The 17,218-nt window shown below is 41.9% G+C and overlaps 1 protein-coding gene and 1 pseudogene across 4 annotated transcripts in view; one reads left to right on the top strand and one right to left on the bottom strand.

Moving 5' to 3' along the window:
* The window catches only part of SCHIP1 (schwannomin interacting protein 1), a 126,153-nt gene extending 123,972 nt beyond the window's left edge, over positions 1-2,181 (top strand). For all 4 annotated transcript variants that reach the window (XM_046003260.1, XM_046003259.1, XM_046003262.1 and 1 more), the window contains one exon: positions 1,528-2,181. In XM_046003260.1, the coding sequence (XP_045859216.1) occupies positions 1,528-1,579 (52 nt within the window). In that variant the 3' untranslated portion in view covers positions 1,580-2,181. The remainder of the gene's footprint in view (positions 1-1,527) is intronic.
* Positions 2,182-15,645: 13,464 nt separating this feature from the next.
* On the bottom strand, positions 15,646-16,725 carry LOC123940710 (annotated as a pseudogene).
* Between the last annotated feature and the right edge of the window lie 493 nt (positions 16,726-17,218).

Raw genomic sequence — 17,218 nt, 5'->3', positions numbered from 1 at the left:
TTTCTGAAGCTATTTCCTGTCCTTTCCTTCTCGCTCAGAAAAACCCCTCACTATACGTGTGCATACACACACGTGCACTCACATGTATTTTTTAACTGCTATAGAAACTGTAATGTAATTAGCTATAGTGGAATCTTAGCTCAGTGGGCATCAAAACATTTCTTGAGCTGAATTCAAGTGAGGCCTGTAAGCTACTTGATGAAAATGATCAAAGCTGTTTTACACACATAATCAGGGCCATGACAGTGTCCGCCGAAGGGCGTATTTTTTAAGGAGTAAAGAGCTGAGCTTTTTTTCTTGAGTTCCTTTATTATTAAATGAATATCACCAATTATTTGTGGGCTGTTGAATGTGGCAAGGACACTATTGTCACTTCCCTATTTCTGAAAGTATTTGTGGTTTGCCTCCCCGATACCCAGATAGGAGACATTCTGCACAAAACCAGTGAGTTAAACTTGACGTCATTGACCACCCAAATCTGGGCAACACACAAAAACTGCCCCTGAACCTTTGATAACAGCTGAAAACCACACCCTTAGAAGTTTTCTCTTGCCAAATTTTTAAATTCCTAAAATTGTCCATCAAAACATTTGTCTTTTGCAGACGTCAAACACTACCACTCTGGGAAAATGTTTAACTAGCGCACATTCAAGTGATGTCAGCAGCTTTCCCATTCTTCCCCCTCCGTCTCCACTGGCCAGCCGCCGGGTTGGTTGAATGTGGGGCTCATGGGCCTCAATAGGACTCGATGCCTAAAGACTCACTCAACCAGCCACTTACCCTCACTGCCATGATGATGGCCTTAGAACTAATGTGCGGCAGGGAGGGAGTATGCAAACATGGAAAATCTTGACATCTATAGAAACCCACCGTTTGTTAGGAAGACATTAGCTTTCATAAGGGGGGAACTGGCTTTGGTTTTATTGGCTTTAACTTCTAATATATATGTATATATATATCATATATATATATATATATATATACTTTTTCTATATATAATGGTTCTATTGGCTTTAACTTCTGTCAAGAGCCTTTTGAATGCTTATGTTTGTGTCTGTGTGCGTGTGTTTAGATAAAGTAGTCACGCGGTTCCCCTCTATGACAACACCTGGTTTGGACTTTTTGCCTAGCACTTATATTCTACCGGCTCTCTCCTTCTTTGTCATCGGTTCCTTTTTTGTCCCACGGCACCAGGAGCAGTACCTGGGACAGAGAAACATACTCATTTGTTGACTCTATTTTCCCAGATACGTACCTCCTTTTTTAAAAACACGGTGCTTTGTCTTCTCAAAAGTAATGACATCTACCATTCTCAGGTTAATCTAGTAACTTAATAAAAGGAATCGTACAGAGAATATACAAATTAAAGGGGCAAAATCTGTTTGAATTAAGTGCTGTTACTTAATTCCCTTGGTTCCACTGTGAGTAACTCTGGGGCTCAGTTTGGGGGATTGTTGTAACTGTGCATTAGAAAGCAGTTTGGAGCATTCGTCTTAGCACTAAATAATCATATGATTCCTTTTACAGACATGCGGAAAGTCAGCAGAAGCACATGGCGGAGAAAATGCCTGCCAAGTGAAGGAAGCCATCCGACTGGAGAACAAGCTAGAATTTCTTTCGCTTCTGTGGTTGTAAAAATGCTGTTGCTAAAGGTGGCGCAGAAACAAATGAATATCAGTGTTAGTCATTGATAATGTCTGAAGCTTAACGTCCAGTGATTGGCCTTTGCTTCTTAATTTATTTTAATTTTTTTACTGTGCCACTAAATATCAGGCATTTTAATAAAATATTGTTACAAAAAATGTACAGTACTGACACCATCACAAGTCATGGTTCTCAAAGAGGGTAGTTTTAACTTTATTATTTTTTGTTTGTTTGGTTAGAGATTTTGAGTTGGAGCAGTATTTTACCACTGACTACTTTCATTCTTCACTGTAGTTTTAAAGAAGAACTGTAAATGACGGTGCTATCTATAAAGTCAGAAAATACATGCCTGCCTCGTAGTGAAGTTGTAGCTCTCCGTAATAAGTACATTTTAATCAGTTTTCAACATTTTGTGAATGTTGACTACCTGAAGTTCATTTTTAGATGTGCTATTAACATTCTGTTGGATTCAGAGGGTTCCTTGAAAGTTTTATGTATAAATATGTAAAATAAAAATTAAAACTTTGTTTCATAGGATATGTCTTTTTGCTCACTAGACAGCCCGACACGGGCTATACTCCTAACCTCTTCACACTTCCTCAAATGAACTCTCCATCGTGAAGCTTTAGTCCGTGAAAAGACTAAAGTGCTCCAGAATTGCCAGAGAATTGCCAGGAAGATTGGGAAGGGTGTCGCAGTGTGTGTGTGTATGTGAGAGTGTGTGCATGAGAGAGAAAGGGTGTGTGTATGTGAGAGTGTGTGATTGTGTGTATAAGACAGTGTGTGTATGTGAGACTGGGTGTATGTGTGAGTGTGTGTGTGTCTGTGTGTGTGCGTGATCCAAAGAAGAAAACCTGAGCAACATCAGAACTATCACTCTGTCACTGCTCGGTTATCAATCTGGAATGTTGGTGCTTTACCATCTACAAGCTCCTGGTCTTGTTAGAGCCTGTTAGCGCATCAAACTCCATTTTCCAAATTTGCCACATGAACAAGTGGATGCTTTGGGTTTACTCTTTTCCTGAGGCCAGTTGTTGCCATGTTTCAGATTTTAACCACTTCTATTTGGTCTTACGAAGAAAAATGCCAGGTCTAAAGTAGGATACAGATTTTCCCCAATAAGTAGAGTTTCAAAATTGATTTAATTAGGTAATGTCCATGCAGGTATTAGAGGATCATAAACTAAAGCAGAGATGTGCAATCAGCATTCCAGAACCACCCACAGACCACCTGGTTTCATTATTAGGCCCATGATGTAATCTGATGACAGTTTGTTATATTTTATTTTACTTTATTTTTAGTTTCAGGTGCAGAATTTATTTATGTAAGTGATTCATCACTTACATCACTTACATAACATGAAGATAGAAGTCTGGACAACTGTCTTACCTGTCCCTTTCTTAAAAATACCCAGATAGATATTTTAAATAAGTAAGAGTTGCCAATCTTCAGTCTTCTATGTAACAAAATAGGTAATCTAAAATTGTAACACCAATCATTTTTTTATGGGCCTCATTCAAGTTATTTTTATGTAGAATGGAAAAATACTGCAGCCCTTAAATATATTTTGGCTTTTGTGAGTTGACTTTTGACCAGGATAGGCTGCTAACCAGTGAGTGAAGGGTGGGCCCTGAAGAGGGATCCTTTAACTGAACTTCTAGTCCTGCACCAGCTGTCAGTCATCTCCCGGAGTGACCTCAGCCAGAGACCAGGCCCAGCTGCCAGACCTTGGCTGGTGCAGCTGGGTGAGAATATTTGTCAATAAGCCAGTGGCTCTCACCTTCAGATGCCCAGTGGAAGCACCTGGGAACCGTAGAAACCATTGGCCCCACAGACACTGATTTAATTGGTCCATAGTGTGGCCTGAACACTATACTCATATTGAGAACAACTGCCTCAGATGTTCTTTTTTAGCTTTTCTGTAACCATTTTTTAAAAATATCTATGTTTTTGTCTGATTAAAGTGTATTGCTACTAATTTGAAACTTTTGGAGAGAGCCGACCAAGAAGAGTGCCACAAAAACCAGTAGTGTGACCTAAACCTCCTGGGTCATCCACAGCCTCAAGTCGTGACGCTAAAGCTCAGCCCACCAAGAGAAGCGAGCCTGATTTTTAAAATCCTCACCAGAATTGCCAATTCCAATAAAAATTAAGAAATGAGTTTTTTCTTTGTCTTCCACAATGCTCTCTCTGGCTAGAAATGTGTTCTGAAGTAACCCATGGCCTCTCAGTTCTTCAGTTGTTGGAAGCCCATCACCATAGCCAGAGAGCTCCTAGCTGAAGAAGGACGAGAGTGCGCTTACACACACAAGGGTCCCCGGAAACACCTCTGGGGGCAAAGCGGGTCTTCCCACTCCCCTGAGACCCTGAGAGAAGATTCTACCCAGTGTACTTCTCTGCCCTCATAGAGGTGTCACCAAGTGACTCACCTCCAGAGGATTCTTTCAAGATTGGATCTTTCCAGTCCTTCCACTTAGGTTTTTCAGCAAGCACTGGGATTATTCCCAACAGGATTCTGACCTGCTCTACGTCCCCCTTCGGTTCATAAACTTGGATCCTTACTAATTAACCAGGCTTTGTTAGAATGCTCGGTTGCCTGACCTCAGAAATAGGGAATAAGGCCACCTTTCTTCCTGATTTTAGGAACATGCAGTCCAGGCAAGTGCACACTGGCTCTGGGGCCAGAGGGATTGGGCACAAATGCTCACTCCATCATCTTCCCTGTGACTTGACCCTGAGCACGTTATGAAGCTCTGTTTTCTCTTGTTTTGTCACCTGTAAATAAGATCTCTTGGCATTATTCTAAAGCTTAAAGAAAATAATGTCCGTGAAAGCACCTGGCACCCAATAGATCCTCAGTAAGTAATTATTGAAAGAAGTGGATGATCACAGTTTGGATGGAAGAAGAATTCTGTATTTTACCAGGTTCTGAGATTTATAACACTCTTGTGGGGGGGGGGGGGGTTTGTTTATTAATCATTAACTTACAAGACAGATATTTAAATAGTTAAAAACTCCAATCTTCAAGACCTCCCTCCTCCAAATGTCAATGTTAAAACTTGGAATATATTCTTACACACTTTTCTCCATGCTTACACAGACAGATATACACATATAGGTTTTGTGCTTCAGTTTGTTTACACAAAAGTGGGATCCCATAAAACAGTGCTTTGCAACCTGCTTTGTCCACGGACATCCTTCCAGGTCAGTATCTACAGATCTAAGCCATTCTTTTTAATAGCTATATAGTAATCCCCTCATGGTGGAAAATACCTTCTTCAGCCATTCCCTTAAATGATAGCCATTAAGGATCTTTCTAGATTTCTGCCACTAAAAACAGTGATGAGATAAGCATGGATGTACTCACATCTACTTGTGCTTTCATTCTGTGATCACCTCATTATTCTTTACCTGTCCCTTGGTATCATGTTTAAATGCATCAGAGTACAAAGAGCTAATTAAGGTAGAAAAGACCAGCTGAGGCCAATGTAAGGAAGTTCAGTTCCTTACAACAAAGGTTTGGACAATTTCTGACAAATACCAACTAATTTTCATCTATCATCATTTCATGTTTATTTTTTTTTAAGATTTATTTATTTATTTGAGAGACAGAGAATGAGAGAGAGTGAGCATGAGAGGGGACAGGTGAGAGAGAGAAAAAGTCTCCCCGCCTAGCAGGGAGCTGGATGTGGGACTCGACCCTGGGACTCCAGGATCATGAACTGAGCCCAAGGCAGCTGCTTAACCAACTGAGCCACGCAGGCGCCCATCATTTCATCTTTAAAGAGCATGCGTGTCACTTCTTTGACGCAACTGTTTCTGTGTGTGTGTGTGTGTGTGTGTGTGTATTACACAGCCTCCAAAGACCCTCATCTGCTTCCTGAACTCAGCTTTGTCTCCATTTCCTGTTTGAGGGTAGAAGCAAACCTCAGCCACTCCAGTAAAGCTAGCCCCCAACACAGAACCAAGTAGGGAGGTTTCCTTAGAAGAGAAAGTCTCTGATCATGAGGACCCACCCTTTTGACACTGGCATTAACTGGTGGCACTCTACTCTTCCTGACGTCTGATGCCTCTCCTCTTAGCTGAGGGATGAGCCCCCTAGCCTGGCTTTTACACAGGTTTAATCTCACTGTTCTCCAGCCTACTCCCCTGCTTCCTGGTTGACTCCTGCTTAAGTTCTTTACCTTTCCAAACTTTTCATCTGTCATCCAGTGATTTCCCTTCCACAGAATACGTCATCTCTGCTGTCTCTGATGAACAGCCCTATGGCAGATATAGCCTTCCATCTGCCAAAATGTATGCCTCCTCATCATGTTCATAGTCACAGGGTTTTTCCTGACAAGCAGCTGAACAGACAGGGACTGCATTCCCACTCACCATCCCCTTGCGTTGAGATGTGACTCATGGTTGATTTTCACCAATGGGATGTTAGTGGGTGTGAGGTGTCTTCATGTCTTCATTCCAGCCAACGTTTTTAAGAAGGGGTCTGCGTTCTTCAGGCACTCTCTTTCTCCTTATACTAGCTGCAGTCACACGACCTAGAGGGTGGCAGAGCCCAATGTAGAAGGAGTCTGCGTCCCTGAGTTCACTGCATGAGCACAGCTGCCTGCTGCTTATTGGATTTGCCTCGGACAGTTACAGGACGGAGAGATGAACTCTGATTATGTTTGAGCCATTATACTGCATTGAATCTCCTTGTTACAATGGCTACCATTACTGTAACAGATGCAAGTCCAAACCAAGAACAGCCACAGTGCTTTAAGAAAGAACTGGAACACAAACCCAGTATGTGAAGACAAACCCTGTGTTCTTACTGGTCATGCCATGTGACTGCTAAAGACCCACCTCTTTCCTCTAGAAGATCTTCTCTAGGTCAGTGACTTACTCGTTTTCAATACGTAGACCTCTTCAGTTTACCTGAAATCCTGTCCCCCATTCTCTCTTTTTCTCTAGCCATTTGGAAGAACCAGAGAGGGCCAAAATGAGATTTGTCATGAACAAATAATTCATGCCAGAGACAAGAAAACAGATTTTATTATGATGCTAGAAATAAATATTTATCAAGTCACTGCAGGATACTTCTTTGGTATCCATCTGGAAGAGCCTTGGGTTACTATAATCCTCAAGACCACATTTTGATTATTAACATCCCAGCTGACTTCTGATGCTCAGAAAATCCAATTACCTTTTGCACAGACATTCATTTATTTTCTCTAAATAAGATATGACACATTCATTATGAGATAGGCTGATGGGTAATGAGTTTTCCAGAATATTTTAATTGAAGTTTATAGTCAGTAAGTGGCATAAATTAATATTATATTAAATAATTTATGAATTCAAGGTTGGGCTATGCAAAATGAAAGTGTCTTCCTAATTTCTGAGTTGAGAATCCAAAAGGTATTTCATTTAGTAACTTTGGTAGGAAACGAGTCACCAGAACTAATTAATTGGTTGTAAGAAATTCTTTGCCGTAGCGTAATTTCCTTCCTACCTTTCTCTACTCTAGAACAATATTCTACTTGTGGTTATAACATGGCCTTTTTTTAAAAACTATTCAATGCACTTCCCTGCACCACTCTCTAAGTACACAAGATAGAAAAGCTATACTTATGGGAAAAGAAATTTTATTTTCACCCTCCAGACTAGACATTCAAACTTTCTTGGTGATTGTTTACTACTCGAGTCTCTCTTCTTTTATGTTCAATCAATATCTTATTTGCTTTTTGGCTTTGCAGAAAGTGTGGCATGTATCCTGATTCTGGTAGAGCATAGACGAGGCTGGAAGTGAGTTCTTTAATTTTCTGCCTCATAAAGCTACTTCGCTCCAGATGTCTCTGAGTTCTTGGTAGAAATTACAGTCTGTAATGACGTGTCATCTCACCTTGTGAGGGGGCTTTTTAGGTCACAGAGCATCTCCACGTATTAGAAATGGCATTTCAAAGACATCCGGGAGCATTTAGATAGGAGGGTTCGAGGTGAAAACAGTGGTGACTTTTACAGGCAACGAGGAGAAAGGACTTTACTGATTTATCACACAGCATCTGTTTCCTCTTTCCAGTGATGCGAAGGACTCTTGTCCCTTCTGCTTAAGGAGGCTGGTTTTAAGAAATGTCATTGTCTGATGCAAATCAGATTGAGAATGAAGTGCCAGGCAACTCTGTCAGGCCAAGTAATTTTTTAAGGGAAGTAATACATGCCTCGGGAGGAATAGTTAGGCGTGGGATGTTTTGTATGGGAGTAATAAATCCGTGTCCCTGCAGTTCTGGCTAAACCAAGAGTGGGAGTGGAAGAGAACATGGGGCCTCTCGGAGTTCCCACACTGGTCTCCCACACTGCAAGTGGGGATGCCTGTCCTTAAGGACATAGAGCTTTCACTTCCTGGTGCCGAGGCCAAGAACAGGAGAGGGAAATGTGAGGACTGAGGAGAACAGAAGTGCTGTTCACTAAGAGACCCTTTTGGTGCCTGGAGCCCATCTGCCAAGCAGGCGCTTTGGGGGGTGTTGCCTCTGTGACAGTTCAGAGCTGAAGGGCCACCCAGCATGCCTTTTGGGGTGGGGCGATTTCCTGTGAGGACATTTCTTCAGTCACTGCAGTGGGAACCGGTGAACCTTAGAGCCAGCCCCACCTCAGGCATGCTGAGGCCTACAAGGCATCTGTCAAAGGCAGCCTGAGAGGGGCTGAACAATTGAGTTTTTATAAATTTTGCAGGTAATACCTAAACAATTAAAAACCTCTTCTGAGTTTCTCCTACTTCCCAAGCTGATCTGGGGCTATCTCCCCATAAACAGGCAAGAATCATTAAGGAAATGTAAACTGGGGCGCCTGAGTGGCTCAGTGGGTTAAAGCCTCTGCCTTCGGCTCAGGTCATGATTCCAGGGTCCTGTGATCAAGCCCTGCATTGGGCTCTCTGCTCAGCAGGAGGCCTGCTTCCTCCTCTCTCTCTGCCTGCTTGTGATCTCTGTCTGTCAAATAAATAAATAAATCTTAAAAAAAAAAAAAAAGGAAATATAAACTAATGAGGTTTGCAGGAAAGGGCCAAATCCAACCTCAAAAAATTAAAAATTAAAGTTTTTAATTATGCCCTCTTTGACTACACTTAAAATTTGTTGTCCCTTTGCCCCTTATCAAAAAGAGTCCTAGATAAATCACCGTGGTTTTGAAATCTCAGTTGTACTTCAAGTCTTATTTTCTCTCTCTCTTGTTTCTTTTATGGTCAGCTCAACCCCCTGATTTGCATAGCTGGTGTGCCAATATAGTGCTAACAATCCTGTCCCCAATACACTAAAACAAAAATTCTAAATGCCCACTTCCTCTTTTTAAAAGTACACACATGTGTATCACTTCCTAAATTACATTCATTGTCAAGAATCTTAGATGATAAAATCATCCAACGGTTGGTTTTCATCTGAGGCAGTTAGCTAGTTCTTTAAAACCTCACAGTGGCCTTCCTACATCTTGGGAGTGTATGTACTTACAAGCTGGAGCCAAATACACTCACTCATCCTCAGAATCAATACACTCACTCATCCTCAGAATCTCGATTTTCAAAGAAGGCAGGAAGTTCACATACAAATGACTCTCATTTCAGGTGTTTGCATGGATTTTCCTCCACTACCAATGACTTCGGCAAGCAGCATTGCTTTCACATCACACCAGAAAATGAAAGCCAAATCTTAGGGCTACTTCAGATTTCCGAGACAAGCAGCTATGGTCATTCCCAACTCAAAGTTACCCAGGCTTCTTGGCTCAAGATGAAAGCATTTTCACTGGGAATTCCTTTGGCTTCAGTTTCCAGGCCAGTCATGCAAACAATCCAAAAACATGGATCAGTCTCACCATACTGCAAGTGGGGGTGCTGAGTCTTTAGGAAGATGGTAGATTTACCTTCCAAGTCCTAAAGCCAAGAGCAGGAGGGGGTCAATGGGATGATTTGCCCAAAGAAGACTGGTAGAGAATGGAAGGGGTATTTGATAAACTAGTGTAAGAGGCAGCAGGGAAGGGGGAAAAAAGATACCAAAATATCTTGGTATGTAGGTGGAGAAGTGTGGAGGGGGACTTGGACCACCGGGTTGTGTACCTCTCTTCCAGAAGTCATAAATGCAAATGCATTTAGGGGACAGACTGATAATATAAGTAACAGAAATAAATTGGGTGTAAGACACTAAGGAATGATGGGGAACTCCTGCCCTGACTAAAGGGATTCACGGCTCAATAAAGGCTAATACTCATCTAACTGTTGGGTTCCCTGGATTCTGCAAGACTTTCTAAGATTTCAAAATAATCTGGATTTGTTACATAGTATATTACTTCTCTTAATGTTTTAGCTATATGACAGTAGCCACCACAGAAAACCATTCTAAGAGCCCCACAAATTATATTATTATGTTTACTGACAGAACAATATTACTACAACCTTACACAATGACAACTTTATGAGTGCCTGAGAGATATTCTTTTCAGGTTTCAGAATCAATAATAATCAAATTTCTCTGATGAACATCGTAAACTTTATAAAAAAGATTTTATTTATTTATTTGAGAATGAGAGCTGCAAACTGGGGGAGGGACAGAGGGAGAAGGAGAGAGAGAGTCTCGGACAGGCTCCACGCTGGATCCCATCACCCTGAGATCTTGGCCTTGAGCTAAAATCAACGGTCAGACTCTTAACCACCTGAACCACCCAGGTGCCCAGTCATTGGAAATTTTTTGACTGATAATGCTGCCCTCTTTGCTTTGGCTTCCAGAAAGCAAAGAACTACATTTGTAGAACACCTATAATAAATTGGCTAAAAACTGGGGTAATATGACTCTCAGTTTACTATATTATTCCCTATAAGTTGCCTCAGATTCTTTGGGGGGACCAAGGAATGTACCATAAACAAATGAACATCTCTATTATCTATTTATTTTTACTTAGATATTTATCTCTATGTATTTATTTAGCCCTCTCTGGCTACAATGCCTCCAATCTTCTCCCAGTGGCAGCATCCAGCTAGCTGCCGAAGACAGAAATTCATTTTTTCAGAAGATCAGGGGAGTAAAAACCAAGTCTCGATGTCAGTTATAGCCCATGAAAACCTATTTTGCTTATCATCTCTTCCATCATTTCCACTGCCATATTGTAATCAAATTCTGCTCTTGTGGTCAGTGGTAGCTATACTTTTTATATTTTCAGTGCATGTTCTCATTCTCCTAGTTTCTTTGGAGATCTCTTTCCCAGCTGTGATTCTGCTGGGGCGGTCAGACTTGGTGCCTGCCCCTTTGATCACAGGAATGGCCCAGGCGGTCCCCCAGAATGGAATTCCTGTTCCCCCAACCTCCAGTAATAATTGGTTTATTATTGTGCATGTGACCTCACAGAGGCAAGCAGAAACTTCCCCGGAATTAATATATGGATATTGGAATTGCTAAATGGAGAAAATAAGAGTCTGGCAGCTACCTCGTTCACTCTGGAGACAGAGACTATGAATCAAAAGCTAAGGAAAGCAGCTGAGCTGAGAGATGGTGAGGGACAAGGAGAAAGAACTGACGATAGCCTATGGGTTCTTGGATTAAGTCTGAAGCCAGATCCTCCCCCGGACATCATATTCCATTTTGCTTATACTTGTCTTCCCATTGAGCCTAACTCAAGCCACTCTCCCTCTGATTTCGAGTGGGTAACATCTGAGCTTCTCATTGATCCCAAGTTCCCCCCAAGTGACGTTCTTTGTTCTTGAAATGCCATCCTCCCTGTTTTGAGCTCAAACGCCATCTTCTCTGGAAAGTCTTCCTTGCTTCCCTACTTAGAATTTGCTGTTTATTCTCCTTTGCTGCAACAGTGTCTTCATTTGGGTAATTGCATGGTATTGTCAGTGTTTTTGCCTTCCAGCAGCCAGAGTACAAGCTCCTTGAGAACAGGGAAGGGCATTTATCTGCATTTCTGCAAATGGTGCGACAGGAGCTAACAAATATTTCTTGACCGAGTGAAGGAATGAATGTGCTAGCCCACCTTCTAGAGAAATCCTACTCTAGCTGCTCTTTTCCTATGCAGTTCCCCACCAAGTTCCTCACAAGTTCTTAGGCTGATGCCCCAACTTAAAACTCCATGACTTTTCAAGACCGCAGGTGTTTTAAAAGTCCTCATTTGAAATTCAATGTTCTCATAAGGTCTCTGAGGCAAAGCCAATTCTGAAGCACATTAGGCCCACCTGATATCACAACCTAATGCGCTTTATGAACAGGGAGGAGAGGCTTGAGGTCTAACTTTCCATTAATTGTTTACAAAATTATAAGCATCTATCAGAGGAAAGGACTTGAGAGATGCCTGGGTGGCTCAGTCGGTTAAATATCTGCTTTCGGGGGCGCCTGGGTGGCTCAGTGGGTTAAGACCTCTGCCTTCAGCTTGGGTCATGATCTCAGGGTCCTGGGATCGAGCCCTGCATCGGGCTCTCTGCTCAGCAGTGAGTCTGCTTCCTCCTCTCTCTCTGCCTGCCTCTCTGCCTACTTGTGATCTCTGTCTGTCAAATAAGTAAATAAAATCTTTAAAAAAAAAATAAAAATAGGGGCGCTTGGGTGGCTCAGTGGTTTAAGCCTCTGCCTTCGGCTCAGGTCATGATCTCAGGGTCCTGGGATGGAGCCCCGCATCGGGCTCTCTGCTCAGTAAGGAGCCTGTTTCTCCCTCTCTCTCTGCCTGCCTCTCTGCCTACTTGTGACCTCTCTCTCTCTCTGTGTCAAATAAATAAATTAAATATTAAAAAAAATAATAAAATAAAAATAAAAATCTGCTTTCAACTTAGATCATGATTCCAGGGTCCTGGAATAGAGTCCCACATCAGGCTCCTTGCTCAGTGGGGAGTCTGCTCTTCTCCCTCTGCCTGCTGCTCGCTCCCCCATGCTTGTGTTCTCTCTCTCTCTCCCTCTCTGACAAATAAATAAATAAAGACTTAAAAAAAAAAAAAGAGGAAAGTACTTGAATATAAGATATGTCAGATAAGGGCGCCTGGGTGGCTCAGTGGATTGGGCCTCTGCCTTCGGCTCAGGTCATGATCTCAGGGTCCTGGGATCGAGCCCCGCATCGGGCTCTCTGCTCAGTGGGGAGCCTGTTTCTCCCTCTCTCTCTGCCTGCCTCTCTGCCTACTTGTGACCTCTCTCTCTGTCAAATAAATAAATAAAACATTAAAAAAAAAAAAAAAGATATGTCAGATAATCTACCAAGCTGAAGTGGCCCATGTAGTGTGGATTGACTCTCCTCAGTTACCTGAATAGGTGTTAACAGTGACAGTTCTCAGAACCTCAGACAATATTCTCTGGGCTAAGATGCATGTGCCCCATGGCCCTCTGGGAAGGGAGTTTAGGCTTGTTGGCTTTCCAGTTGTGGAGTCTATGGTTTCTCTTCCTGACCACCAGAGTAGAACCCTGGACTGTGCCCTGAAATAGAGCCAGGTCTCTTCTTGCTAACCCTCTGATGCAGAGATGCGGAAACTAATCCTATGAGGTTAGACTGCTTTTGTGAAATTCCAGGGCTGAATCAAAACCGAGGAAAGGGGAGGCTACAGTGACATAAAGATAGTAATAAGAATACCTTCCATGCACAATTTCTGAGGAACTAACCAGTATCCTGTAAGCCTTGAAAAGTTATTGAAACTTCCCAGAGTTGTCCAACTTACCCCCAGGAAGTAATCTAGACCTTTTACATTATTTCATTATCTCATATGATCTCAGAATTTTCCTGAGAATAAAAGAAAGCAACCAGGTATGGTTTTGTTTTTTGTTTTTTGTTGTTTTTTGTTTTTTTTTTAAAGAAAGAGAAATGGACAGAGAGGGATTAAGAAGGGCATTTCCCAAGGTTTGATAACAACAGTGCAGCAATGTCAAACTCATATTACCAGCCCAGCACTTTTCAGACCTGCTTGGGTAGGTCCTCCAAAAATGTTTAAAACAATATTCCTCGGGGTACCTGGGTGGCTCAGTCAGCTAAGTGTCGAACTGTAGTTTTTGGCTCAGGTCATGATCTTGAGGTCGTGAGATCAGGTCCACACTGGGCTCCAAACTCAGGGTAGAGTCAGCTTGGGATTGTCTCCCTCTCCCTCTGCCCTTCCCTCTGCTTGTGTTCTCTCTAAATAAATAAATAAATAAATAAAATCTTAAAAGAAGAAAACATATTCCTCATACATTATTAAATTCACTTCAAAATTTGTCCATCATATGTTTAAAGAATTGCAAGGAATGTAATTTCCAGAACTTTCTAGATATAAACATTAAAAAATATATTTGGTACATCTAATGGAATGTATCTTTTAAATGTATCCAGTAAAATACCAAAGCAATTTGACTTTAAAAAAATGAATAAACCAGAGAGCTCTTCTTTAACTATTGGAAATTTTGTATTTATATCATTTATTTATGAATTTATATTTCCATTCCACTTTCCCCTAAAATTTTGTCCTAAATTTAGTAATTTTATTTCATTTAGTGAAATGTTTTATTGATCACCCTATCAAACTTCATTGCACAAAAATAGTATATAAATATCAATTTAATTTTTTTAAGTTTCCTGTGACCATAAGGTTCTAAAAAATAAAATTCTTCTTTGTTGTTAGTCTTATAATTACTATTATTAATCAATCAATTAAAACAACATAAATATATTCTAAACTTTGAACAATTACGTAATAAAAAGGTAAACTATATTGAAAATGCACCTTTCATTGAGAGGAGATTTTCATTTCCAATTCATTCATATATTCAATGAATATAACTTCTTAACAGAATAAGAAGAGTTCTCCATCATTTCTATTCCATTTTTGTTTTTATAGATGTAAACCTTGAGAAACCTTGTTCATAAATAAGTAGATGGAAATGGAAGGTGTCTTGTTACAGCAATGTCAATCAATTCTTTGAGTTCCCTGTGAAGTATATGCCAAAAATCACATTGTGATTTATCCAACATCGAAAACTGTTTGTAGCCATCTATCAGATGACAACGCATTAGGTTCTGTTTCAATTTTGTTGACAAAAGAATTGGTGACCACTTGGCTTGCAAAATGTATTAGTCAGTCATTAGAGCCATTTAAATGTCTTAAACCCATTCCTACACCCCTCGGCATTTCTTCTCAGGTGCTTTTTACCACCCGAGGGAATGCATCTCAGTAAGACTGGGAGAAAAGCCATTACTTTATTGAGTAAGAGAAGATTGTAAAAAGGAAGATGGGGGAAATGAGAGGAAGACAACTTTTTCATCACTTTCTAGGCAGATCCACTTTGAGAAATGGTTTGTGTGAAAGTTGAGGATCTGGAAGTTGATGTCCTTAAAGCCATCTATCCACGGCCCTGTCACGGAAATCCTTTGTGAACAAACTCCTCTGGGATTTGCATCCTGACATCAGAAGAACCATTGCATTAGCTCATTCTTCTACCACTTCTGAATACATCCTTCAAGTCTGTGCCCCGTCATTACACCTGGTACATCAATCACCAACAACGTGCTGGGTATTATTCCAGTCATTGGAGATACAGCAATCAATAACAGAGACTGTCCTCTGTGCTAGTAGAGGAGATAGACAATAAATTATCAGAATTTAACTCCATTTTACAGTGAGTAAACTAAGGACATGATCCTGGTAGAGTCAGAAATAGAAAGCTCAGGCCATCGCGGATCCTGGAACACAGCTGTCCCATCTTCCTGTAGCCCTGTGACCCCTTCCTGTGACCCCTGCCCCACATTTCCCCAGCTCCGGGCAGAGTGCAAGCGCAAAACTGGCTCTCCACATGGTTTGTTTATTTAATTGACTGAAGTTACAAGCCAAAGAATTGTATGCATCTTTCCAAAGTGTCTGATGAACTGTCTTTTAAATGAGGACCCCTATAGAATCATTTAAAAAAATCACAGCATTTTTAGAAACTTAGTGACCATTTGATCCCATTTCTCCTCTACATTTTTTTTTTTTTAAGGAAACTGTTTATTTTGCATCAGCCTTAGATCCATCTGCTGTTTAAGAGTCTGTGGAAGAGCGGCTTAGGATCACTCAGGGGTTGCTCCTCTGCACTGAGCGGCCTGAGCAATGGGAGCCGCAGAGCCACCCTGAGCAGCAGCTGGGAACTGCCGGACAGGCACGGGGACCCCCTGCACACCTTCACATAATCTCAGACATGGGGCTGAGTAGCAGTAAATTCGGGACCTGGGGCAGCCCATTCACCAGGAAATTCCTCTTTGGTCAAGGCCTTTGCAGCAGCGGCCTGCCCTTCCTTTTCAGTCTCTTTAGGCTCTCTGTTAGGAGGAGAGATCAGGGGGTGCCTGGGTGGCTCAGTGGGTTAAAGCCTCTGCCTTCGGTTCAGGTCATGATCCCAGAGTCCTGGGATCCAGCCCTCATGGGCTTTCTGCTCAGCAGGGAGCCTGCTTCCCTTCCTCTCCCTCTGCCTGTCTCTCTGCCTGCTTGTGATCTCTGTCTGTCAAATAAATAAATAAAATCTTTAAAAAAAATAAAGAAGAAGAAGAAGAGATCAGGGGTGGCCTCCCATGGGGGGGTACACGGGAGATGGGGCCACGTATTCACAGAACTTCCTGGGCCCGCATCCACAGTCTCCCACCCACTACGTCAGCTCCCTGGCTGTTGTGTGGGATGGCCACGTCCACACAGCGCAGAGTAGAGTCTGGGTCACACAGAGCGATGCCCAGCGGGTTACCCGAAGACATCTCTGTGAGAAGCTGGTGCTTAGCACTGGGATCCGTAATCACCAGGAGACACAGCCCCCTACAAGCTGCCTGGACCTGGTTAGCGAAGGTTTCAGGGATGAGGCGGCCACAATCGGAGTGGCTCCAGTAGCAGCAGCTGAGATCAGCAGAGCACACGGGCCGCTGTTCCTGGACGATATGACACTACATGAGCTGGGTTCTTTTTTTTTTATTATAACAATGGCACAAGCTGATGGCAGAAGCTTCTCGTAGAATCTCTCAGGTTTGAAATATGCCATCGCTTTCTCTTTTTTAGATGTACTGTTTCATTTGGAAGTCAGGGTTGGTGCAACCTAAGTGGGTTCCTGCTGAAAGGAATTAGATGACATTCTCCTCCCTTTGCAGGAGGATGTGCAGGGCTCCGGACATTGTGAAAGTTTCCCCTTAAGTTCCGTGGGAATCCAGAACAATATGGATCCTCATATGGACCCTCAGCACAGAAAGACCATTTCACATCTTGAAGAAGAATGAAGCCTGAAAAGGCAAAGTGACTTGTTAAGGTTATGAATCTAGTAAGTTATAGATCTTGCATTTGTAGCCAGTGGAAACACTAGATCCTTCCAATCCAGGCAAATTTTGCATCCAATGTCCTTTAATGTAGTCTAGTGTGATAGCCTCCATTGAGAAATATTCCTGCCCCATACCCAAGTAACCAGCCACCAAAGCCTTAGCATCTACATGAAATGTGAAATAAGAAAATGTTTCTATTTCATTAATTCCCTTGGAATTCACAGGAAACATGTACCATAACAGAAACAACTAGTCAGTTGGGTCATTGAGAGTGGATGTGCGTATAACCCAAAATGCGATTCCTTGTTTTCAGCTTGGAGAGTATGAATGAAATTTTTAATGAATGGGATTC

This window comes from Meles meles, chromosome 4 (genome assembly GCF_922984935.1).
Source record: "Meles meles chromosome 4, mMelMel3.1 paternal haplotype, whole genome shotgun sequence".
Taxonomy (NCBI): domain Eukaryota; kingdom Metazoa; phylum Chordata; class Mammalia; order Carnivora; family Mustelidae; genus Meles; species Meles meles.
This window is presented reverse-complemented; position numbering and strand designations above follow the sequence as displayed.